Source organism: Aplidium turbinatum, chromosome 1 (genome assembly GCF_918807975.1).
Source record: "Aplidium turbinatum chromosome 1, kaAplTurb1.1, whole genome shotgun sequence".
Lineage (NCBI taxonomy): Eukaryota > Metazoa > Chordata > Ascidiacea > Aplousobranchia > Polyclinidae > Aplidium > Aplidium turbinatum.
The window spans coordinates 64,060,837-64,088,765 of NC_137472.1; the positions used below are offsets into that span (position 1 = coordinate 64,060,837).

A 27,929-nucleotide genomic window follows, 5' to 3' on the forward strand; every position below is an offset into this window, starting at 1 on the left:
AGAACTTTGCATGAAATCGGATTAGCACGGTAATTAAATAGCGGCAAGATAAATCAAAATTGTCGTTTTTGGGTACCTTTGCAAAAATTGAAATATCAAGTTTAACATTTAAAATTTTAAAATAATGACTTTTCAAACTTATAGACAAATGATTTTTTTTCACACCAGTGCAACTTCTGTTGAAATAGCACCAGCGGATAACACGTAACAGCTGATTGAATTTTATCCAAAAACGGCCCCCCCTTGAGCAGTTAACTTCCAAAAACACGTTGAAAAGCAAAGGGTTAATTTTATGTAACCATCTATTTAGAATAGAATTTTATGCATGTTGATAATATCGGAGTTTGCTTTATTTGTTAGTTTTACGTATTTTCAAATTTTCTTTTTTAAATGTGCTAGCTGAAGATGCTATTACTATAGCGAAATCGATTCTTAACTTAATAAATAACACTAAGAGGTTAGATTGTTGTGCAAATGCCAGCATTTGATGAATACAAAATAGCAGTACCAAGTACCGTAATCTTAAACTTGGATGACATTTGGTATTGATATCTAAGCGACAGGCAGGACAGTCTCATTGGATGATTACGTATTGAATTAAAAACGGCTATCTCACGATGGTAATTATAATCCGTTACGGTACTGCAGAAGTTTGCCACAATGAAACAATTCGCAAATCTCCATATCACAGATATTGTCCGCATCAATACATCAAAGCCTCTTGGAAAATATCAGAGAAGATACCATAACCCCGACGTCATTTTTAATCAAGCTCGCTCATTAGATATTGCTCAAAAATATCTGATGCATTTTTAGTTTAAATCAACAGCAAATCTAGGCTACTGCCATGAAAATAAATCAACAGTTTCCAACACGATACAGTGTTATCAGAGAAAACCAGCTGAATAAGAAATTTGGGTATAATTGGATTTCGGCAAGATGATGATGTTGTTTTTGTTAGTTTGTTTTATTTGTTTTTGTCATTGTTTTCATATCGTCAAGTTATGGCCTATCTATTTTGTGATTCGTGCAAGGCATGGTGCGTTGCGCTTGAAATGGCTTTGCCCGAGGTAGGATTTCTTTGTGGGGTTTTCTTTGCCTGCCTTGCTCTTCTTTGCTATGAGCTAAACGCATCAAGACGTGTTCCCCTTACGACCATCAGCACTCTTGATAACGCACCATGGCCGATCTTCATAGCAACTGTCCATACAAATCTTAAATATATCAGCTAAAGCTATGTGGGCTACTAAAACTATAGCTTAAAAATATGTTTTTTTATTTTTTTGTAACATTTTCTTTTATATTTTCCCTTTACATCTTAAAATTTTGTGAAGGTGTTGCAACCGTGCCAAATTTTTTTCAACTCAATAACTTACTTCGATCACAAGCACGTTTTAACGTTCGCGTTTTGTCGCTTCTACCTTTTTCTCGACCTTTGCTATGTTGACGTGTATTGTTTTTGATATGATGGTCAAAAATGAAAACAACTGAACTGAAACTGAAGTGAATTGTCTTTAGTTCAGTTTTTAACGTCTAGAGACATTGAATCGATGTGAAAAGTGTCTGATTTGCTGTCTAGCTAGCGGTTGAATACAATGCAGTATTTCGGAATAAAACACATTACTCATTCCAGTGGTCAACAAATAAATTATCCTATTTCTGTGTAAAGGAGGTTATTAGCCCAAATTGGGCGCAGGTATTACTTCCGAGACAGTATTTTCGGCAATCCCTTTATAGGGTTAGACATTTTTTTACACACCAGTACAAATTGTAATGAAATAGCATTAGAGGATTACACCCAAAGGTGATTGAATTTGATCTTAGAATCCCTCACCTTATTAAATAATTAATTTGTGAAAGGGTAGAGGAGTAAAGATTTAACGCTTTCTGTACAATTAAGGTACTCTACCATGTCAAAAGCATGCTACCATTGTCCAATTGTTACGTCAGACTGCTACAGGGAAGACTGCATTTCAGCAGACGGTTACGTTCGAGGAGTCACTGTTGTGAATCGGCAACTTCCGGGACCTACGTTAACGGTAAAGTCAGTTTCAAAGTTTTACCCCTTTGTTCCCCATTCCAAGCTACATCATTACTTCACATCGCATTTAATGATGTGTTGGTATTCATCACTTTCGTAACTTTTTCTCTATTAAACTGTGTTTTGATTAAGACCTGACATGTGAACAACAAAAATCTCTCATTGTTATGAAATAATATAGCCTACTACCTATTGTATTATTATCTTATTTGGCTACTCCAGGGCAGAATATGCATGCCCTGTCTGGAACAGGTAGTGTCGCTCAAGAAAACACAACTCGGCACTTAACTATTCTTATCGCCTTATTACTAGATGTCTAAAGTTTATAGAAGAATGCTTAAAATTTCTCGAAAGATAAAATCATAATCGAAGATGTACTATTTTAAATGCAAACCTGCATGGAAATTTTGCAAACAATTAAAACAAAAAAATTGAAGTTGCCTACTTTGGCCATATGATTCGCAATAATTCAAAGACAACTACTCAAAGGAAAAATGAATGGAACACGAAATTCTTTCGGTTTATGTTGTAAGTTGTGAAATACTGTTGTTTTCTAGCTTTGGTAATCTAATTGAAAAAGATGGTAAAAGTATTATTCAAATTTTACAGGTATGTCACCGGGACACTGTTGAAGTCAAACTTATTAACTTGATGGACAACGGCGAAGGCACAACCATACATTGGCACGGCTTGTATCAGCGCGCCACTCCTTGGATGGACGGTGTGCCAATGCTGACTCAATGTCCAATTCCAACTTATACATCATTTACATACAAATTCCAAGCAGACCCACCAGGTACCAACGTAACTTTCGATCAGATACTCACATTATAACAAAGGGTGACTATGTATCTTCAATTATTATTGAAAATAACCAAAGAATTTATTACTGTGCTACTCATTGAGGACCACTTAATGCTCACAATTGTTCATTATCCCTGGTGACCACTTATATGGAGGAGTTTACAGTGGTGAGTTGTAAACAATGTGATTGTTCATCATGATTACTTAGATATCTGGCAGTAGCTACAACGTTTATTTATTCAATACAAAATTGTAAGCAGAATAATACGAATTGTCTTGTTGCTTCACTGACGTTTCGTGCACAATAGCAATGCACATCCTCAGAGTAAATCTTTTTTGTCGTGTAAACCTCTGGGGCCCAGGGTCTATCCTGTTACCGATCCAGATTCACGATATTTTCAGACTAAACTGGAAGGTTACTAGAAAACAGCAACTCTTTGGTTTCATCATCCAAGTCATGCAGAGTACAGACCTTCCACTCCATGAGCGACTTAAAGATGATGATGTGGTCTGCAGTCTGTTCCTCAGCACCACATTCACAAGTAAAGGAAGGGTCATTCCTCATTGATGCATAGTTGAGAGGAAAATCCCGTCACCTCTACGGAGACAATTGAAGCGCACCTACGTCTGTCTTTGTACTGTTTGGCTGATGGAGGGGATGTCGGCTTCGGGAATGAACGAATGGAGTTTGGTGGTGTTTGAATTCTATTCAGAATTCCATTTATGGTCCACCCAGTTAGCCGCAAAGGTGTCTTGTCCATCAGGTTTGTTAATCAGAAGTTGAGCGGATGACACAAGTGAGTGTCTTGATTTCAGTGGACGGAAGTGTTTGTTTGAACGAGCAGAGATCTTGGAGTGAAAAAGGTGGTTGGACTTCAATCCTTGTCGACCAAGAGACAGGATGTTTTTGTTCTTGATGAAGCTCAGTAAATTGGATACCAGCATGATGGGGAGATTGTCCATTCGTGTGTGATGTAGGCACCGAGTCACTGTGCGCAAGAGGCTGTTGGTGGCAGTGAGTGTCTATGTTGTGACAGTGAAAACTGCGACACGAAACAGGTGTGCACTGTGCAGCACTCTGCTTAAGAGTAGGCCTATACAAGGGCTAAGGCTGCTATACGTAAAACTTTAGCCTTTGCTCCCACGTTGGAGCCTGCCAGGCGCTTGAGTAGCAATGTCAGTTTCTTGCGCAGTGACATTAAAGTAACGTGAGCGATAATTCTAATGTCACCTCAAAGTATTTTGGTTCGGGACAGAAAGATAGAGACTTGGAGATTAAAGGTAGAGAAATTTAGAGCGAAGAATAACAAGCAAAATTATATTTCGATATTATATACTGCAGTGCGGTTAAAAAAAAAGAAAAATAAATTGATTATTTGGAATAGTGAACAAGAGATGCGAGAAAGGTTACTTTATATGCTGTATAAAACTTTCAATCAGTTTAGTCCAGGCAGAAGCTGTTGAGACAAACAAAACTTTCAAAACAATATGCAATCACAACGACATTTCAAACTGTTACAAAACAAGCCTGAAGCTTGCCCATGAAAGCTAATAAAGACTTATATGGTTTGGGCAGCAGTTTCTCCATGTGAAGGTTGAGTTGATACAATACTGACGTAGTGACTTTGTGCCGTGGTTTGTTTACAGTTTCGATTTTTGCCCTGTTTGTTTTGTGATGATGGAATAAAGGAATATTTCTGTTGAAATGTGAATGGCAACATATATTGTACGTAGCTGTAAGAGTGTGTTAATTTTTCTAAACGGTTACATCTATTGTCCTGTTACTTGTTTTGTTTGATGATTTTACCAAGAAGCAATTTGGTTACTTTCGACTTCTTTAGTAAATTGGATGGAGTCTGACCAGTAGCGGATCGAAGTGAGGACAATTGAGGCAATAACCCCCTAAAACACAGAAAAGTAATACAAAATTGCCCACTCCCCTAAACTGCTTGCTGGATCCGCTCCTGAGTCTGATATTGCGTGTCAGTGATGATACAATTGCGTCACAATGTGGGTTGTGATTCGGTTCATTTCTTTAAAAATATAAAGTTTATCCATCTCTAGTAAAACGTTCTTGAAATGATTTTTTGCTATCAGAAACTAAAAACTCCTGTTTAAAAAAACTTTGCACAATGTGTATCAACAAGTAGTTGAAGCTTTGAAAAAAAAAAAAAAAAAACAGTTTGAAACAGCACTAATTATAAAAATTTTCAGCAAGCTGTAAAACTGGTTGGGAAATATGTACTTTTGGAGCGACATTGGAAGTTAAAATGCTTATAAAATTCAATGTCGCTCCAAAAGTTGTTGTGATTGGAAAAATGTTTTTGTGATTGGAAGTTAAAATGCTTATAAAATTCAATCACAAAAACATTTTACAATGCAATAATTCTTACAGCTGTAAGGGAATCCAGTAGAAAAAGAAGAAAACGATTAACGAGTGACTACGTTTATCAAATGCAAATAATGGATAGGTAAAAAGTGATACTCAAATGAATCAAAATGATTGTATGTAGCGCGCAGCTGCCGTCTCACAACTGTGTTGGTCTTATGTTGAGCTTTTGCTCAAATACTAAGATATTTTACTTGCTTGCAGCGACATAAAGTAGATATGTGCTCTGGTATACCTTGGACCCATAAATTGATTAAGTCAGACGTATCTGGTTTGACGAAACATAAGAATAATTGCAGAACGTTACTTACAACAGTTTGAGGTAGTTTTCTAGTCTCATTCAATCTTTATATCAACTCAAAAATGCTGTAGCTTAACTCATTCAAATTCTTCGAAAACCTGTAACGCCAATTGACATACTGTTGGATAATTGCTTTTAAAACCGTTCTTTTTGGTTATTAGGACAAAGCTTCCAGTTCTCAGTCTTTGTACGCTGTACAGTATATATTTCTCTTTGTTTAACCCTTAGGCGGTTGGGCTCCCTGGAGTCTTGCTCAGTTTGGGGGGGGGCTGTCGATTCTTCTTATGCTTTAAGAGTGATATCTCTGTTATTTTTTAAGGCATGGTTTCAAAATTTGGGATTCACTTTGTAAAACTATTCACGCAGAGCATATCCGAAAATTAAAACTATGTAAATTTTAGAACTGCTTATATACGTTGAAATGTTGATGTGACTTATGACGTTTGAATTATTTGGTATTTTTTGATAGAGTAATGAAAAACATGCATTGCAATGTTGTGATTAAATTTTTTTTACATAATCTCAATTTAAATCATTTGATTAACGAGACATGGGCCAAATTAATTGCTTTCATCCAGCTGGCGGGAAAATTTTGAACAATAGAATATGAAATATTTCAGAGGATGTGCTGAGAAATGCCTTATATCTCTCAATTTATACCCTTTATTCGCTCAAAATTTCAGCTCAATAGAGGTGAATAAAAGTTAGGAAAAGTCAAGAAATCTCGTAGTCGCAGCCTCAGTGGTTTTAGAGATTCAACTGCTGATACAAAAAAGTTGAATTGACAGCCCCCCCCCCCCCCAACCTTCAAAGGGTTAAGCTAACGGAGGGAAAAGAACCATGCATGCAAAGTTTACCAATGTGAAAGTCAAGTTAATTAAACTGAACAATAAACGCGTTGCAGTCAGTTCAAGAATGTAGTTTCGGCAGAAGTAAATATTCCTCGCGCGGAATGCAACAAGCAGTGTTTTCAACATATTATTGCAAATACTACAACATATATGGTTAATATTAATGACTAAAGATTGTTCTTTATAAAAGAGGAATTGTAATATTCTCTTTTCAGGCAATCTTGCTGACGTCACTGTATGAAGATCCACTGACAATGATGGATCTGCAGTCGACCATCCTCTATTTGTCGCATACAATAAGAAAGTGTCTGTTGATACATCAGCGTCTTCTTTTGTTCGCATAAAGATGACCTAACTCAATATATTGTTGACAGGGACTCACTGGTGGCACGCCCACGATGGCTTCCAACGCTCTGATGGAGTCGCTGGTGCCTTTGTTGTCAAACAACCACTAAAAAGTAACAGGCATGCCGGACTTTATGACGTAGGTAATTATACAATGTTATAACGTATAAGAAGTGAAGAATATAGTTTGGAATTACATCTCGCAAAAATAAATATAGATCGTTAGCAAAAGTAATGAAAATAGTTCGCGTTTACGAAAGACCCAGGGGAGTTGAGCCGCAATTAATCAATCAATGGTTCAAAGCAATTAGGGTTGATTCACACTAAAAATGACATTTAGAGTTTTGACATTTAATAATTTGACTCCTTCTGTGTAACGTATGTAGCATTACTGCCGATTTGATTCCATCAATTTTGTAGTAATATCTAATATAGCATGTTGCTGTAATATCTAATATAGCATGTTGCTGTAATATCTAATATAGCATGTTGCTGTAATATCTAATATAGCATGTTGCTGTAATATCTAATATAGCATGTTGCTGTAATATCTAATATAGCATGTTGCTGTAATATCTAATATAGCATGTTGCTGTAACATCTAATATAGCATGTTGCTGTAATATCTAATATAGCATGTTGCTGTAATATCTAATATAGCATGTTGCTGTAATATCTAATATAGCATGTTGCTGTAATATCTAATATAGCATGTTGCTGTAATATCTAATATAGCATGTTGCTGTAACATCTAATATAGCATGTTGCTGTAATATCTAATATAGCATGTTGCTGTAATATCTAATATAGCATGTTGCTGTAATATCTAATATAGCATGTTGCAGTAGAACAATGCAAACATCAAAGCTTCTTTTTCCTCTTCTTAGCTAGAAGTGGGTTTCTGAGGTACAAGTATTAAGTCTTATAGCCACTAAGTAGTAGCAGTTTGTTTCCTTGTATGATATGAAATATATTGTCAATGTAATGCAATTTTATTATGATAAATGTTATCAACTTTGTAGCACGGCGTTGGGATTCTTAAGATTTACGAAACAAGGTTGACATGATGAGGGTTGAACTATCAGGATATTTGAGCAATGGTTTTTATGCTTTTGCTACTGATCGTTGTCCTCGTGTGAACTTTTGTGGCTGACTGTCTATATATTTTACCACCCAAGATTTATCGATGTTTCCGGACTACACTGGAAGACCATAGAGAGCAGAGAGACCTTGGTTTAATCTTCCAGGACGCACAAACCTATCATGTTAGGTGAATCTGGTGTAAATGAACAACAACATTATCATTTGCATTCCTGCAACCTTAATTTCATCTTGAGATGTCTCAACAGCATAGCACTCTTTTTGCATCCCACTATCCATTTAACCAAGTCCAGGGTCAATGATGGGGGCAAAGGTTAAGACCTAACACCAACCCAAACACAAACTTTTGAACCCGATAAAGAGCATTGAGAGCAATGCCTGTAACTAAGTAAAAGTTGTGTAGATTTAACGTGCACATATTCAGATCAACGAAATTGTAAAAATCGTGAGAGACAAAATCACTCAAAACTGAAGTATGATTAATATCAATGAAGACAAGAGCATTACACCAGAAATCACTTACACCTTGTCTGTTTTGTGTTAAGTACCGAAGCATTGAAATATTTTTTTGCATACTGACTTAAAAACTTCTTTTCTCTTTAGCTGTCAGTTTACTGGCACCGCTTTTATATGGATAGGCCATTATCATATTACTGGTACTACTGTAGTTCGCAACTGGAAAGATTTGACTACTGTATATATGTTATTCAATACAGTTAATATCTCATTAATCCGGACCACTTTGTTTATGGCATTTTCATGGTCAGTTCAACAGTTAGAACCACATGGCCTTCTTAAATATAAGTTGCACAGTAAGGTTAAAACAGAAAATCACCCTCAGTGCCACATTGTTTTACCAACCATGGCTACCAGAGGTTAAGTTGTAAAGAATTTAAATTGCATGACAAAGAATTAAGTATAAAAGTAAATATTTTTTCTTAGCGTGTAAACATCAAACAGATTTTAGATGAAAATCATGCCATATTTAACTAACACAACACAACAGCACGTTACATTATGTGGATATGGCAAATTTTTATCCAGTACATATGCCATGCCATTTTATAATTGAAAATTTGAGCTGAGAAAAGAAATAAGGGCATTTATTCGGTTGCGATCCCATCCTCTACTCGTACAGTACCAGCACTGTACGAGTTAGGGTTATTCGCTAAGGGAGGTTTTTAGATACCTTAGTAACTAACACTAAACTAACCCAAGCCCTTAGTGGAGGTTAGTAAGTAACCCTAACTTGTACAGTGGTGGTACTGTGCGAGAAGGGGTGGGGAAGCAACTGCTAAAGCACTAAAATAAGAATGTACTCAGTACCGGTATACACCCCAAAATCCTAAAATCTGGGCCCCTTCGATGCTGATTGTGAACAATTAAAGATTCCGGGCCCTGCTTTCAAAACTGATAGGTAGCCACTTTAACAAGTCGAAATTCTGCCACTGAAATTGACTACAATGCAAGCGCCAACCAATCAGAAAGTGTTATAAGAGGCTACCGTCCAATTGTGACCCTTCTAACACTCACCCAGAGAGTTAATGCTTGTTTTGAACTTTATTTGGTAATTACAGAAGAAAAAGAGCAATAGCAGTGGTGAGAATCGAACACGCGTCAATGAAATTATTACTTTCTATCCCTAACCCTAACCCCTAAGCCAACCAGCTGACAAAAAATCAATCACTTAATTTGCTTTCTATGATCTTCTTTTCGCCATTTTTACGTCACTTAAACCGTAGCTTATGATTGGTTGGCGGTTTCATTCTAATCAATTTCAGTGGCAGAATTTCGACTTGTTAAAGTGGCTACCAAACTGATAGGCTAACCATGGCCACCTAAAGATACGGCCTGATTTGTCACATTTTGCAGAAATTTCCAGGTTTTTCTAACTTTGGGCGAACGTTTAAATAAAATTTTCGAAAAATTAGATTTTTACGCTTTCTTTATTCCTTTTCCTAGATGACACAATAGGTTTTAACATCCTCACATGTTGAAAAACAAAGAAAATTTGATTTCGAAGATTTTAGTCAGACTGTTAATTTTCAATAACAGTCTGATTTTGCGTTTTTCAACTTACTTTTTCTCATTTGCTACTGCTTCCCCAAGGCAACAAAAAAGTTTTATGTCATTAGGAAACCGCAAAAAGTGAAAACATCTCAAAAAATGTCAGTCAAGCACTAGCAGTAGCTGTAATCAAAATCTGCAAAATGTGACAAATCAGGCCGCATCTCGAGGTGGCCATGGGCTAACCAATTTCATATTTGTGGGAAATCTTTGAAATCGGGCTCCTTAAAAACCCTAAAAAACAGATTTGCTGAAACAGACTGCAGGCTATATCACTCATCAGCAGGCTTTATGAAATTATTGTTCCCAGTGCATACTTTGACTGAAAGTTCGTAGCATGTGTTTTCTTGACCTCCTGTGCCAATGAAAAACAATAGAACAACAACGGCTACTACTTCATAAATTAACTACTTACAGCCTATCCAAAAATAACTGTTACAAACTGACAATTGCACAAAAGATTCTAACAGCACATGACATTGCAAATAGTATCTATGAACATTACAGTATCTATGAACAGCAACTACCTTTTCTGCTCATTTCTTAAAATGACTTATTTTTGGCACAACGCACGTTCTCGCTTTCTCTAAAGCGCTGCTGCACTTCACTGCGTCGCGTAACCGCTTTTCACTTTGGCCGGCTGTTGTACATCGGCACTGTACCTTTTAATCCGTTTCCAGTCCAGATTCTACTATTTAGAAGTCCATGCTGTAAGCATTACATTTTTCTAACTGGCTCTTGTGTTAAAAAGGTTGCTCACACCTGTTTAAGGGGATGTAGAACAAAGCTATACAACTTGTAGATTAGAGAAATAAAACAAAGTAACCTTAGCCGGTTAAACATACTTTTTTACACACAAAAAATATATCAAATTAGAATAAACTCAAACGTTTTTGACACGTACGTGTGTCTTCATCAAGAATTAAATCTGCAATATACATAAATGAAAAATCGTAAGATAAATTTGACTTTGCACTACAACTGTAGCGACACTCTGGACTGAAAAGCACAAACTGAAAAAAGTTTGTGCAACAGTTATCGCTTGCTGTATTTTCTCAGACAATAAAGACTTCACTGTGATGATAGGCGATTGGCTACATCAAACTACCACCAGCGAATACGTTCAACATCACCATTCCGAGGGAACCAATAAAGAAGAAGGGATTCTCATCAATGGAAGAGGAATGTTTCAGGTGAGACATTTGATCAAGATGATCTATGATTGTAGCTCCATCTTATGGGTTGATATCAGAACACATTGCGGGATTGCATTGGAGGTTGGTATTATAATGTCACATGCTATCACACTAACCCGGTGATAGATATAACGTAGGGTATTCCGTTTTTGAGCGACTTTTCAGAAAAAATAAACTTGCATCATATTCTGAGTGGATTTTCACTGCTAAATTCAATAATGGTGTTACCGTAGCAGCGCTGGTTGGACTCTCACAGTGTGCGCTTGAACAACTCACATTAAGACTTGCTCTCCATTCAGTGGCATCTAATGAATGAAATAATTACACGGCAACAAAACTTCAACAATCGGAAAACTTCACTCTGTCAACTCGGTTACCGGGCCTGGGTCAGTGGTTCAAAGCCTCTACAAGTATACGAAATTGTCAGAATTGAGTTCTCAAAAAAGCTTTTCCAGTCAGAGGATAAAGATTCAACCAATGAATCAAACATGTGAAAGAATAGCGAAATAAATAAACCAATTGATGACTTGTTGTTGTTTTAACCTTAAATAAACTAATCTGACATACTAAATCTAGATTGTCGCTTTGTGTTATGTTATAAATAATATTGATGAACGTGATAGCCAAATTAACTAAAAATGCTTGAAGGTCAATCTGACTCGTCCTGAAACCTAACAATCCCTAAAAGTTGTACATCCTGGGGTTAAGATGTGTGAATGTTTTTATATCGATATGAACAATCTTATATCAACAACATGTCATCAACGATTAGCAAATCTAGTCTTTAAATGTTTTATTATGTTTAATCGCAATAACTCATCAATTTAACAGTTTGAGGATATAAATAATAATTGAAAAAAAAAACAGTAAATCGGTAGGTCAAACAATATTGTGTTGGTTTAGAGATGTAGATAGTACGAGGCACAGTGTCGAGCAATTGATTACGTGTTGTAACACTTACCAACCCACACAATGGCAGTAGCCCATTGAAATACCAACACAGGCACAACTGCATGGAACTGAAATCTTTGATGGGTTTTCTTACAGACCTACACAGTAAACAGAACCATGTACAATACACCTTTAACCACTTTCGAGGTTGAACGAGGACTGAGGTACAGGTTTCGTATCATCAATGGAGCAATTGTTTTCTGCCCTTTTGAGGTACGCCCTTCTGATACTAACCTTAACTAACCTTAAAAACCAGAATACCAGAATACTAACCTTAAAAACCAGAACATTAAGGTATGCAAGTTTGACAAAGGTAAAGGCACAGCAATACTGAACACTGAAGATTATTTTGAAAAACTGGACAAAATCGTTAATGACAGTACAAAATTTATTAAAATTGACGACAATAAAAAAGTGCACCCAATTATTTCTAAAGAAAGGTCAATTCAATACTACATTCGAAAATATTTAAAAGAATTTAATCAAGACGTGGTAAAATCTCTTATTCCAACCGGAAGCTGTCCTGGCAAATTATATGGATTAATAAAAGTGCACAAGCCAGGCAATCCCGCGAGACAAGTCGTTTCCATGATTGGCACTCCGAAATACAAATTGGCTAAATTTTTAGACAAAATTATAAAACCGTACATACCCAAGAACTACATGCTTAATTCAACTAATCAATTTATGGAAAAGTTAAAAGATTTTAAGTGTCCACCCAATAGTCGCATGGTGAGTTTTGATGTTGTGTCTCTGTTCACTAACGTGCCTCTGAAAGAAACTATTACTATAATTGCTGACCATATTTTTAGTGAAAACCAACCAAATCGACCGCCCATTGTGAAAAAATATTTCATAAAATTATTACATTTAGCCACAGAAGGCATGTTCCTGTACAACAATAGTTTGTTTCAACAGATAGATGGCGTCACCATGGGTTCCCCATTAGGCCCAACAATGGCAAACTTTTTCTTGGCACACATCGAAACCAAAATATTTGAATTTTATCGTGATTTTTATCACAAACTGTATTTACGTTATGTTGATGATATTTTCGCCATTTTTGATGATGATGAATCGTGCTCAAAATTTTTGAACCTTTTAAATTCGCAACATAAAAATATCAAATTTACACTTGAAAAGTCCAATGATACCATCGCTTTTTTAGATGTTGAAATTGAAATTAAAGGCAATTCTTTTGACACCTGGATTTGACGAAAACCTACCAACACTGGCTTGCTTTTAAATTATAACGCTCTATGTCCTAGGAAATGGAAATCTGGTTTAATCTTGTGTCTGTTATCTCGTGCTCGTTTGGTGTGTTCTGATGATCAGTTAACAAGATGATCAGTTAATCAGTTAACAAGTTTAACAAGTTATAATGTTAAATGTAGTGTTGTTGCTGAGTTATGTCTGTTTATGGTTTAAAAGAGTTACCTCTCTACCCAAATTGTATGATGATCAGTTGTTTTAGAAAGAAATCAAGAAATTAAAAAACATGTTTTATTTAAATGGATATCCTTTTCACTTTTTCAATAAAGTCTTAAACACCTTCATGGCTGATGAACCAAAAGACACGCCTGAAGAAGTAGATTTTAGTTATTTCATTAATATACCCTACCTAGGAAAAGATTCAACAATTTTTGCGAAAAACCTAGCTAAACTTATAAAAAAGAAATTTTCATGTGACATTCATCCTGTGTATAAAACATTTAAAGTGCACCAATATTTTCAATTGAAGTCGCCTACCCCCTTTGCTCTTTCTTCAAATGTTGTGTATAAATTTAGTTGTTTGGGTGACGCAAACCAGACATACATTGGTATGTCAACCAGACATTTGTTGACAAGGGCCGGGGAGCACTTAAACCCAAACCTAACAACTAAAAGTGCAATTAAAGAGCACATCGCCTCTTGTGAAACGTGCACTGACAATGTCTCGATCGACCAATTTAAAATCATCTCTCGAGGCAGATCTGATTTTCAAACTAAGATCATGGAAGCCTTAAAAATCAAACGTAACAATCCATCTCTCAACCGGCAATTATTCGCCTGTGGCTCATCGTTCCTTTTGTGTGTGTTCTAATTGTTTTGTCCAATGCCTGTAGTCTACACCTCACGTGATCTGTTTCCCACCGCATAATTTACTCGCCATCATTCTCGTATCATTTGTTCAGTTTGTGCTTTCAGTCCAGAGTGTCGTTATAGTTACAGTGCATAGTCAAATTTATCTTACGATTTTTCATTTTAAGTATTGCAGATTTAATTCCTGATGAGGACACACGTACGTGTCGAAAACGTTTGAGTTTATTTTATTTAATTATGTTATATTTTGTGTGAAATAAAGTATGCTAAACCCGCTAAAGTTACTATGTTTTATTTCTCTATGGTTTAACCTTAAATCGTATTGAGATCATACTAAACGTCACCTTCAAGCTACCTGATGACGTATTCTGATTAGGTTCTGTAATTGGTGAAAGTGTCGAGTTAGTTCGTTTAATAATGTTCTTTAATCTCACTATGTGTTGTCGATATGTTTTATTTCATGATGAAGAGTAGAAGTGTGTGTTTTGTGTCATAAAGTAGAATAGATGTTTTTTCTTACCATGTGATGTGGATGCGTTTTAGATCACAATCGACTCTCACGTGATGACAATAATAGCTACTGACGGTGTTGACGTCAATCCACTGAATGTATCTTCATTGGTTGTTCATGGCGGTGAACGATTCGACTTCATTCTTTCCGCCAATCAGAACGCTGGGTCGTATACAATCAAAGTGCAAGGCATGGCAGATTGTCAATCCAACTCTCAAACAGCAATTCTCAAGTTAGTATTTGAACATTCCCAAAAATAACTTTCTTGCAATTCAATTGCAAGTTGAAAATTACTGTTTAACCGTATCTGTCACTGCTTCTTTTTGGCGGCAAGAGTTACTGGCCGAGACCATCAGGTCTACGTCTCTCTTATTGCTAATTACTCCGTCGGCTTATATCAAATAACAACGGGAAAAAGTATGCCGTTGGTCAAAAGCCTTATCTATCACTTCAATCAATTTATTTCACAAAATATGTTCGTGATTGTGTATTCTAGGTAGAAAGGGTGATAAAGACTCGGTTTTTGACCTATTTTCGCCATATCTTGGTCAAATTTTTCAGTTCACATTTTATTTTGAAACTTTTCTTGCGTTGAACACAGAATTTTATCAATTTTTTTTTCCGTTTCTGTGCAAACAGTATTCCATGCACTTTTTGCACTACAAAGCAATTTGCGCAAATAACAAATTACCTTCCTAATAATTGTCTGCCAGCAAAGAATGACTCATATCGCGTCAGATCACGACTCCCTACCCAGACAGCAAAATCGACATTGAATCAATGTAAAAATGACAGATTTTGCTGCCTGGGTAAAGAATGGAATTTTAGCGCCGCCGACAAACACAAAATGAAACTGCACGCTAATAGTAAACTGTCAATCAAGCTATTGAATATCAGCAAATGTTTTGCATTTCATAACTGGCTGTGACAAAAGGTTTATTGTGAACTTCACAATTATCCGATACCAACATAATCGGGATTAAAAGTTGGGGCAAGAAAAAAAAGTAAAAGTCAAGAAATCTCAGGGTTCTAGCGTCACTGCTTCTATGTGAAATTGCTGAATTAGCAGAGGGCGAGACCATAGGGTCTACGCCCGTAACAGATACGGTTAAACCTAAACTACAATGAATCTAGGTGCATTTACTGCACATCATGAATGACGCTAGGTCAACGAATCATTTAAATCCGGGTTAGGCTATTCAACTATTTTTAGGATGAAAAAAAAAACTGTAAAATCATTTCATTCTTGCGAAGCGAATAAAACATATGCATCTGATTTCACCATTTTGTCCATGTTTATTACTCTTTTGATCACATGACCACCATGGGTACAGATCTGAATAAGTTCTTCTCTTTGTGGAAGAACTGTAGCTAAGAAAACCTCACTGTCGCATCCTCAAAGAAAACTTCACTGTGGCACCCTCTTGGGCATCCAGTAATCGCCTATGCCGTGTTTTCTGGCTATTCATTCATTCAACACTGAGCGACTGAGCGTACTTCTGCGTTTCTCCATGCTCACGAATTGTATGTGATTGTGATGTAAACTTATTGTACCTTTTTCCATTACTGAGCTCGAAAGGTAAGAAAAAATTATGACAAAAATTAAAATGTTGATTGAGAAACATCAGTCTTCTGGCCATGATGGTAGTGTAGTTGTGGACTCAGGAGTTATCCAGTTATCACAACCGTCGTCATCGCTGGAAAATTTAAATCGAAGGTCCATTATGTTACAAATGTGGTTTTTGATGTGGTCACAGCGGTAAACCATAATCTCTTCGTGGGAAAATTGTAACATAAGATTCCCGAATCCGTTCGTCTGTATGTAATGACCGAAAGAGAAACACTCTTCTGAAACGTCTATTCAAAATTGTATTTCTGTAAAATTAGCCACCTGGCTGTGGAAATTGGGATGCAACACCGTACACCGCTAAAACTTGTCACTACGATACAAACTAATTAGATAAAGACGGAATTTTTGTCCAGCTAGCAAGCACTAAGCAAACAGTTAAATGTTCGACTAACTCTCAAGCAACCATTTTACGAATGACCAGAATAGATATCAATATCTCAAACTCACGTACGCAGTACTGTGACGTAATAGTGAAAGACATTTTCACGCAATTCAACAGGTGATCAAAGGTGATGATGCAATATTTCATGTTTAAACAGGTTTGACACAAGTCTTACGAACGATGGTGCAATTTTGGCTCATTTCTAAGAAAAATTCCATGACGTAAGATTCAGTAGACCTGAACGGTTTTATATGACGTTTGATTTGTATAGAGATTGGCCGTAACATGATGTTTTTCCGAATTGAAATTTAAAATGGCATTTGTAGTGAACATCAACAAGGAAAACTGTGATAGTTTCAGAATGAATGTTGTAGCACACGTACACTTAATCTGCAGGTATTCAAACTCAAATGACTTAGGAAATGAGATAAATGCAGCAGAGTTTCCACAAGATCAAGTACAACTCAACCCGTTGAATAAACAGGAGAGGGAAGACACGTTGTACATAACTTCTCTGACAACAGTTGATGAAATGGATGAAAGACTTAAGGGAACACCGGACAAAGTTTACTTTATTGGTTTTGATTTCAAGAAGGTATGTGTATGTCACAGCATATATACTGAATTTTTTTACAACTTAAGTAACTCAGTAGAATGTGGAATACTTAACACACAAAAAGACATAAGCTGGTTTATTGTCAATGTCATGATTTACTTACAGGTTAATAATCCTCAATATCACGATCCCAATCTTTACCCAATCGAATCATTGCCGTGGAAAGATCACCTTTATACGCCACAAATCAACAATGTCACTTGGAGATCGCTCCCTTCTCCACTTTTGACTCAACCTGAAGACATCGATGCTTCCATGCTTTGTGACACAACAACAGGAAGAAATGTCCCAAATGGAACGGTAAAGTCCCAACTAAACATAGATTGCATAATATTTCACCGTCTTGCTGGTGTATGACATATTGTTGCTTTCAGAAAGGCAGAACATAAAACCACTTCCAGCCAATCAATCAGAGACACTGTATATTATTGTACAGCAGGATCAAAGTAGCAGATAGCAGCAAAAATTCCTGATTGAATTAGCAGATGGCAGGAAAATTGTGATTGAATTAGCAGATAACAGGAAAAATTTCTGATTGAATTAGCTCATAGCAAGAAAAATTGTGATCGGATTAGCAGATAGCAGGAAAGATTGTGATTGAATTAGCAAATAACAGGAAAAATTGTGATTGAATTAGCAGATAACAGGCTCTAGCTGGGGGGCGAGTGCCGACACTTTGCGTATAGCAGCCTTAGCTCTTGTCCTCTCTTTAGCAGAGTACTGTGCACCTGTTTGGTGCCGCAGTGCTCATTGCCATAACATCGACACTGCCATGAACAGCGCCCTGCGCACAATAACCAGGTGCCTGCGTCCCAAACCATTGGACAATCTCCCCATTCTTGCTGGCATCCAACCCGCTGAGCTTCTTCGCGAAGAAGCCACTCTGTCTCTCGGTGGACGGGCACTGGAGCCTAACCACCTTTTCCACCACAAAATCTCTGCTCTCCCAAACGAGCACCCCCGTCGACTGAAGTCAAGACACCCATTCGTGCCAGCCGCTCAATTACTTATCAACAAAGCTGATGTACAAGACATCTCTGCGGCTGCTTGGGCAGACCATAAATGGAGTTCGGAATGGAAGTCAACCGCCACCAGACTCTATTCGTTCATCCCCGACGCCGACACACGCCCCATCGATCTTAACACTACCAAGACAGGCATGGGTGCGCCTTAACCGTCTCCGTACGGGCGTCGGGCTTTTCCGCTCAACCATGCACCAATGGGGAATGGCCTCTTCCTCCTCCTGTGAATGTAGTGCCGAGGAACAGACCGCAGACCACATCATCAATGACTGCACCATATTCAAGCCACTTAATGGAGTGGAAGGTCTGTGTGTCATGGATGATGAAACCAAAGGCTTGCTGCTCTCTAGCAGCCTTCCACTGTAGTCCGAAACATCGTGAATCTGGGGTGGTAAAAGGATAGACCCTCGGCCCCAGAAGTTCACACGACGACGAAGACGACGTCGACGACGACGAGAAAAAATTCATGATTGAATTAGCAGATAGCAGGGAAAATTGTGATTGAATTAACTTAGCAGATAGCAGAAAAATTGTGATTGAATTAACTTAGCAGATAGCAGAAAAATTGTGATTGAATTAACAGATAACAGGAAAAATTCCTGATTGAATTAGCAGATAACAAGAAAAATTGTCATCAAATTAGCAGGTAGCATGAAAATTGTGATCGAATTAGCAGAAAGTAGCAAAATTGTGATTGAATTAGCAGATAGCAGAAAAAATTTTGATCGAATTAACAGGTCACAGGAAAAATTCCTGATTGAATTAACAGATAGCAGGAAAAATTGTGAGTGAATTAGCTGATAGCTGGAAAAATTGGGATTGAATTAGCTGATAGCAAGAAAAATTGGTGTCGAATTAGCAGAAAGCAGGAAAACTTGCGATTGAATTAGCAGATAGCAGGAAAATTGTGATTGAGTTAGCAGATAACAGGAAAACATTAAAAAATATTGCAAGCAAGAAATAAATATTTTCCCGTTTTGTTCGTCAGGACATGATTGTCTCGCTTCATGCATGCCAAGAATATGCTTTTGGCAAAAAACTTATCTACTTCTTTTGTGTCTCAGTTTTCGGCATGTGCTCATGTGATCAAAATGGAAATGAATCGACTGGTAGAGTTGGTTGTGTTTAACGAAGGAGTGACTTTCAACGATGGACACCCGATGCATCTGCACGGTCAACATTTTGCTGTGGTTGCCATGGACAAGTGAGATGGGTTGCTAGGAACCTTTGAAACTAATGATTTGATAGTTTGCAGTATTTTGTTTTTACAAAACTTGTATTGTTTTAGTTTCTTTTCGAACTACAGCAAGTTAGTTTGAAAATATTTTTGTGTTATTTTATTCAGAAATGAAAGTTATTCAATTGGCTTATTGAGTTTGGTTTTGCTCTCTCATCAAAAAGCAATAAAATGTAGACTGTGATCAGTTTCACAGTTACGATAAATAAAGAACTAGTAATCTACATCTGTTGCTTCATCTATAAAGCTTGATTTATTAACACTACCTGTAGGGACACGGGGCTTTATGAGGACGCCCCACTCTATTAGTGAAATATTTCACAGAAGGAAATATGCTAGAAATGTGAAATTTCTTGACTTTTAGTTTTTATTCTTTGCAAATAGCATAATAATAAAATCCATTGCATTAAGAATAACCCTTTACACTACAACGTTCCCAATTTGGGAACATGGGGTTGAAGTCGCGCACAGCTTTACACAGACCTCATTTAAAAAAATTTCTGTTTTGGATATTGTTGTATTTTAATGTTTCAGATGCATTTGTTGAAAAAATAGTATTTACAAAATTTTTTCTTTATGAAAGCGATGAGTTTATTCAAAAATCATATTTTTCGTTTTTCGAAAAAAAGTGCTTCTCGAAAGCACAAATCAAACATTTTTTTCGCAATTTTTGCGTTTTTTATGTGAGATTATTACTAATAACTTGTTTCCCCTGCCATGTGTTTCGTTTTATTTAACATTTTTGTTCACATAATTAAATTTATACGTTGTTCCCAAAATGGGCACGTTGGCAACATGTGATACACAAATAACGGAGTTGATCTCAAAAAAGTTCTCACTACTTTTACCAAGAGAACATTTTCACAGCTTGATCTTCAGCAGTAAAAACTTCTATGGCTTCTATGGAAAGAACGGAAAGATTTTGCAGATGGCGAAAAAAGACAAAGCATCACTGAGCGACCTAAATGAACTGCAGCCATTCTATAAGGTTCAAGCTCATGGAGGGAAAAGCATGTTTGAGATATTTTCTCTGTTTTTTACTGATGACATGTTCTCTTCACTCGGAGATCAATCAAACTTATATGGAAGGAGAGACAAGAATAGGATAAACTTAAAAGTTGATGAGGCTGATATGAGAAAATTTATTGGTTTACTAATTATCAGTTGTTACCACAGTCTTCCATCAGAAAATGACTATTGGTGCACAGCAGATGACATGGAGGCACCAATATTTTTCTAAGACCATGAGCAGAGACAGTTTCCGCAATATAAAAACGTACTTCCACCTGGCTGACAATCATAATTTAGCTCAGTCTAAAATGACCAAGGTACTGCCGCTGTTAGATCTGCTAAGGTCAAATTGTCAACAATTTGGTACATTTCCCCAGTTGCTAAGCATTGACCAATTGATGATTCCTTATCGAGGACTACACAGTGCAAAGCAATATACAGTATAAAAGGAATGCCACTAAAGCTTTGTTACAAATTATGGATGTTGGGTACTTGTGTAGCTCCGATGGTTATCCTTACAACTTCTAAATCTACTGCGGTAAAGATGAAAGAAGAAATAAACCTTTGGGAGCAAACGTAGTTGAGACAATGCTGTCATGTGATGCCGACAAAGACGAACACATTATAGGCCTATTCTTTGACAATTTTTTCACAAGCCATCAACTACTTACTGATCTTGCTAGAGTTTGATCAGTTAATCAGCAGGGCGATGGAATCTTCAAAACATGGCATATAGCAAGTTTTCGGGGTGAGCTGCATAACAATTTTGCTTGATCAATTTGTCGATGACAAACTGCACTTCTACTGGCTCAAGTCCATGACTGAGTTGTATCATAAGGAAAAGTACTGCTGGAACATCGCTGATATCTGTGGCCATCTTAGTGGCAAACCATACAGCCCCACCATATACAGTTGCAATTTAACAGCTTCTGATGGATGTGTTTGAATAACATAACAGTGGCACATTCGATTTGCTCCTGTGAATTATTATATTTGCCAGGATCTCTGTGTAAGAGTGTTTCAGAGCATTCCCCAGAACTGATTGCATGGCAGATTTCCAAAAGGTGCATCTGTCTGTGCTTAGATCCTTTGAATTGTCCAATTTTGACAAATGGGCAGTTTCAATTTTATCAAACAATGCAATCTCCAAAGCCATGAGGTTTGACCTCAGAATATCGCCAATTTCACCAATGAATGTTTCTGGACCAGATGTCTTTCCAAATAGATGCTGCAATGGTAACTCATAGATGGGCAGCATAGGCCAACACATATTCCACTGAACTTCATAATGGATATACTCTTCTACTCTAGCAATTACTCTATTACGATTCCCAGTGTTCACTGCTGTCCCGTCACAACCTGTTATTCGAATTCTATCCATGTTCATATTCTCGTCAATCATACATTTTAAAATGTCAACTGAACAACCACTTGGTGTTGTGACATGAGAGATGTAGATGTCGCCAGGTTGTGTCAGTAAAACGGAATGGTCTTCTTTTACTTTTCTCCTGTGGTGGTAGTCAAACAAGACATATGATTCATCCTTGCTCCCATCGAAATAAAGCGATATAAAATTGTTGACAAGTACGGGTTGGTTTCAATCCAGTACGCCTCTTGACTCGGCTATGTCTCACTTTCCGTGGGTCAATAATGATGTATGTGGAGAAGTCTTCTAACACATCCTGCAAATAACAATGGCAATAGCAGCAACTGTTTCGTCAGAAACCATCTTTCGATCGGCTTCCCTTGGAACACAAGGGATTGGGATGGTATTGTAGGCACTACTTGTTGAGACAGTCTCTATGATACTAGGATCATTATCGGATGAATAAGATAAGGAGTCATTTTCACAAAGTTGTTTGAGGCGTGTTAAACCGCACAACTAATAGAAGTTCGCCCACTGCGCAGGATTGCCAGATGGGCGAAAAGATGAGGTAAAATGACAAAATGTTCCACAACTTTTCGCCCAATTTGGCAACCCTATTATAAGAACAGAGTGTCATTGGAGTATGAGATTGCTGTGTACAAAACGATTTTAAACTTTGAGGAAATGTTTAGAAGGTAAAGTCGCACCTATGTTCAAATTTATATGATAAATGGAGAAATCGACCCACCCTACTAGTTATATATACAGTATGTTAATGTTAGTACAATATAAATGTTAGTGCAATTACTTGAAATGTAAAAACGCTCAAAAATGAGCAAAAGGAGTTTTTTGTTTAGTTTAGCAGTAATCTATGTTATAATTCAAAATAAGCTATTTTCGGGAAATTAAAATAAAAACCGACTTTCTGACGATTTTTTCATCTAAAACAATTTATTTTAATAAACTTGTTGGGTAAAAATTTACTTTCTATACGCACAATAAACATGGCTATTATCTTGTAAAATATTTTGACTCTGTGATTTTCATAGCTCCCGCTATTAACGATTAATTAGCACGGGGCTAAGATAGCCCGTGACATGCTTTCCGCGTACGAAAACAGCTCGTGTTAAGATAGGGTTAAGTCATAGAATACCTCACAATGCAATACTTACTGTGAAGAAGGAAGCGTTTTTCCTGGCTATTATCACAAGGCTGAGTACTCACTAGTACAGCAAGCAATTGCGATTCGCTAACCATAACGGTGTAGCCTTCACGCTAGCCACATAGACCACAATGAACGATATGTTTCTCGGCAGCCGATTGTAGCAACAATTGACAGCGATAGACACATAATAATATAGGCTAGGCTACTTTCTACAAAGATATCACTAGCCAAAAAACAAATTGTGGTGCCGAAGATATTTCAACTGTTTTTAGCTAATTTGTGGTCGCTGATTTCGAATATCTATCAGTTTTTCTCTATCAGGTCTAGTTTTCTAGTTATGGTGATACCACATGCATGAGTGCACCTATGCATAATTGTTCTGTGAAATCTATTTACGAATCAAATATATTGTTAAAAGACGCAAATCAATTTGAGCAGGCCAACAAAGAACTTAAAAACGTACACACAAACGTAGGATTAATAGGTATGGTAGCTTCTTATTCTTTACCGTCCTTAAGTGTCTGCTATAAACTTGAGCATAAGAGATCTACGAGAATGAACTGCAAAAGCATCATCATCGCGTTTAATAGACCAGCAAATCAGCAATAGTCAACTAGCATGGTAGCATCCCATCTTCCTTGATATCTGACGAACTGGGATGTGACAATTGATGGGTTGGTTGCAAGAAGGATCATGCAATGCGTAATTAAAATCTACAGGTTGCTGCAGCAACCACGTGATTGTGCTGCCAAGTTGCGTTTTTAATTGTTTGCTTTCTTCTTCCCAGTAAAGCATAACATTGTGTGTAATGATTTTAAATGTGCAAGGAATAACAATTAATGCTATTTCTACTTAAAGGATGCTTTTTTCACGAAATGAATGAACAGAATTGTATTTTGAGTTAATTGTCACACTTTGTCATTCTGAGTAGCTTGAAAGCGCAGTTGTTGTAGTGTTAATAATAAAAACATTTATTTATTTGTGCATAAATAGTGACATAATTACAAGATTTGTCAACTTGAAGAGGAATAAGGTAAAGGGTGACGTTATCTCACATTTGTTTGAACTTCTTGGTGCTAAAGAAACTGATAAAATACATAGGAATGTTGGAGTTATGATTCAAGCAAACAATTAAATAAACGAATAATACGAATAAGTTATTTTCAATAACTTCAAGTAATTTATTTAGTGCGCATTATGTGCGTTTCTAGGGTTGGTTCCAACGTCAGTCTTCATAATATGAAGCAGTTACATGAATCCGGTTCTATCCAGTACAATCTGGATCACTCTGTGATGAAAGACACGGTCATTGTTCCGGACGGTGGTTACGTCGTGTTGAGGTTTTTTTCCGATAATCCAGGTGTGTGGCTCTTCCACTGCCACTTGGCTTTCCATGCTAAAGCAGGTGAGCCCCAACAATTAGAGAAGATCGTCATAGTTCAGTTTCTGCACGGATAGACTGTCATTGTTTGAAAACAATTTTCAATATAGTTTGAATATCATTAAATTAGCAAATTAATATGAAATCTTTTTTATTGTAATGATCTACCAGGCTTTGTCAATGTCGTACCATAGTGGTATGACCGCGTTTGTATAGTAGATGCACAACTTTCTGATTTAACCGCCACATACACTGCCACTGGTACACTTGAGTAGCTATTACGGTTTGTGGACAATTCACCATGTAATAAAAAATTATTTGGTCAAGTTTTTACTATTTTTTGAAAACTATTCCTGAGCAAAATGCTTCTAGCATTTTTTTCCACAACTGTCGTTAAAAACTATTTATTTAAGTTTTTTTAACTTTCATTGCCCTGTTTCTCAGTAATTCTTATTCAGTTTTCAGGATCAGTTTTCTCAGTAACTCTTACTCTAAATTCCTTGTAAGGTCGATTTTCTTCTCTCGTGTTGTCACTTTACTTACCGTGGGGTTTCCATTTTTGGGTCAATGTTTTCAAATTTTTGCTGCTAACCTTCATGTGGCCCCGATTGGTGAGAAAACTGCAAGTGTGGAATGTTTCAACTTGCTCCAATCAAGTCTCTACGAGGTGTGTGTCAGCAACCTCGGTGACTTTGAGACACTGATTTGTACAGGCCGCACAAGTCTTAAGGAAAACCGCTGAAGACCAATCTATCAGCGTGGCTACCTGGGCGCACCACCAATGGAGCTCGGAGTGGAAGAAAAACTCCCCACGACTCCAAAGCTTCATCTCCGAAACCAGCCCCCATCCAATCGGAATGCTTTTTCCAAGAAAGACCTGAGTGTGGCTGAATCGCCTGCGCACTGTTGTCAGACTTTCCGCTGCAACACGCACAAATGGGGAATAGCTCCCTGCCATCTATGAGTGTGGCAAGGAGAAAAATATTGACGAACAGTTAGTTGTTCCCAATGAAAAGCAGATGCCCATTTATTTGCTGGTTCGACTTTCGGCGAACAAGACTTCAACAATCGGAAACTTCACTCTTTCAATCTCGGTGACCGGACCTGCGTCAGTGATTCAAAGCCTCTACAAGTATGCGAAACTGCCAGGATTAGGCTCTGCAAGAAGCTTTCCCAGTCCGAGGATAAAGATTCAATCAATTAATCTGCGGAAAATGTAGTGATAGGAAACTTACTGAATGCAAGGAATGCGACGCGCAGTAGGCTAATAATAACTGACAAGACATTATCAACAAAACTAAAATTTTAGCTTTAAAAACTCATTATATGTTGTTCTGACGTAGCTTGAAATTCAACTCAACAAATCACACAGGTCTACTCAAATTAACATTTTCAACGTGACTTAGGTCTTAGAGTGATGTTGTTTCACTAATATTGTAGGAACCGATTTCGACACCTTCTATTGTTAGCGGTAGGCTATAGACTTTTTCTCGTCGTTTGTGTGTTCATACAAAACTATGCTGGCAATTACAAAACATTTGTAAGTGAAAACAACTAAGCTTATCAGAAAAGATGACATTTTATCAAAAGTTAGGAAGCTCTGCCGATTTCCTGTGACAGCATGAAATATATCGATGAAGCATCAACCAACAATCAACACGTCACTGAAGAAAACGTTTAGGCTACTTCTGGTCCATCCTTGATCCTAATTTATTACCGAGACATAAAATTATCAAAAAACATAATATCGGTATTCAGATGTTTTCAACAAATGTTCAATAATTATAATTAATCATCCACTTCCAACATTTGACCAGCAAAGAAACTTGTTGTGAGTGCTGGTTCAGTTTCCTTTCCCAAGTCACGTTGACCAGCAAAGAAACTTGTTGTGAGTGCTGGTTCAGTTTCCTTTCCCAAGTCACGTTGACCAGCAAAGAAACTTGTTGTGAGTGCTGGTTCAGTTTCCTTTCCCAAGTCACGTTTTTCCAAATTTTTCTGGATTATCTTTTATAGTAGCCAATCCCTGGTTGACATCAAGCGCAACAGTATTTGTAGCCACCTAAAATAGCAAACCTGCAAAGTGGAACCTGCAAACAAACCTGCAAACCTGCAAAGAACAATTCGACAGCAAAACACATAGGCTATGAACACCTTTCTGAAAAAGTGGAATTAATAAATTTATTCAGCAACAAAAGTTTATACGTACGGTACGTAAGTACTCGCATGGTGTACGCAATCGCACGGTGCACGCAATCGCACGGTGCACGCAATAAACCAAAACAAAACTTCAAACTACAAGTAATCTAAGTATGCTGACCGCCACTAAAACAAAGCCATAAAACCAAGAGGTGCCTAAGGAGTTTATTTGCGGATAGATGGCGCTTGGTGCCCAAACTATTTTCCAAACAGCCAGGGGAGTGATATTGATACCAATGGAGTAGACAATACACTAGAATGAGTAGTTGAGAGTTAATCTTAAAAATATATTTCTAGAAATGTGAGATGTGAAACTGTTCGTTCAGACCCCATCTTGCGCATCTCTGAGAGTAAGATGTGTAAAATAAAAGCGTTGGAAGATGCGTTTCAGAATAAGAAATCCTTTTTAGAGTAACTCAGAAGAGGACCAATTGTTTGTTGAGACTATCATAAATTCTCCAAAATCACACAAATTTACTTTGAAGTGATTTCTCCACTCATCAGTGCAATGTCATTTGGAAATTAAATTTCTCAAAAGCCATAAGCTCATCTTTTCAGGCCACATCCTGATAAAAATGTAAGGGTACCAAATAGTGTAAAGCAGAAACATAAAAGCCTTTTTTACAACTTGCAACGCCTACATGGTTTAGCTGCTTAAAATTCGATGTCGTCGTCCTATAAAATTTATTGTTTGTTTGTCTTATCCAGACATAGGCTACATTTGTTTGACAAGGGACTTTGGATCATCATGTACATCCTGCCCTATGTTAGGCTGAGTTTCAATAGAAAAAATTGGTTTGGTTTTGTGTCACGTTATGATTATCAATATGTACGTTATCATTTTGTGCAATGTTAGTTTTGTGTTAAGGCAATGTTCAGCAATGTTAGCCCATGGCCACCTGGAGATGCGGCCTGATTTGTCACATTTTGCAGATTTCGATTACAGCTATTGCTAGTGCTTGACTGACATTTTTTGAGGTGTTTTTACTTTTTGCGGTTTCCTAATGACATAAAACTTTTTTTCTGCTTTGGGGAAGCAGTAGCAAATGAGAAAAAGTAAGTTGAAAAACGCTAAATCAGACTGCTATTGAAAAATTAACAGTCTGACTAAAATCTTCGAAATCAAATTTTCTTTGTTTTTTAACATGTGAGGATGTTAAAACTTATTGTGTCATCTGGGGAAAAGAGAAAAGAAATCGTAAAAAGCTAATTTTTAGAAAATTTTATTTAAACGTTCGCCCAAAGTTAGAAAAACCTGGAAATTTCTGCAAAATGTGACAAATC

At 37.0% G+C, this 27,929-nt stretch overlaps 1 protein-coding gene across 1 annotated transcript; it reads left to right on the forward strand.

The window, feature by feature from the left end:
• The first annotated feature begins 1,910 nt into the window (after positions 1 to 1,910).
• LOC145768323 (multicopper oxidase 3-like) lies at positions 1,911 to 20,766 on the forward strand. The gene is made up of 11 exons (XM_082579804.1): positions 1,911 to 2,039; positions 2,651 to 2,837; positions 3,421 to 3,609; positions 6,761 to 6,874; positions 10,959 to 11,092; positions 12,143 to 12,259; positions 14,672 to 14,871; positions 17,048 to 17,246; positions 17,373 to 17,567; positions 19,354 to 19,493; positions 20,394 to 20,766. The coding sequence occupies exons 1-11, from the start codon at positions 1,911 to 1,913 to the stop codon at positions 20,764 to 20,766; spliced, it is 1,977 nt and encodes a 658-aa protein (XP_082435930.1).
• The last annotated feature ends 7,163 nt before the right edge of the window (positions 20,767 to 27,929 follow it).

What these genes read in the sequence shown, in the direction of transcription:
- LOC145768323 (XM_082579804.1), top strand. Translation starts at nt 1,911, where the DNA reads ATGTCAAAAGCATGCTACCATTGTCCAATTGTTACGTCAGACTGCTAC. An exon ending in ATGGAAGAGGAATGTTTCAG is followed by an intron (nt 11,093 to 12,142) that starts GTGAGACATTTG and finishes GTTTTCTTACAG; the next exon opens with ACCTACACAGTAAACAGAAC. An exon ending in GAAATGTCCCAAATGGAACG is followed by an intron (nt 17,568 to 19,353) that starts GTAAAGTCCCAA and finishes TTTGTGTCTCAG; the next exon opens with TTTTCGGCATGTGCTCATGT.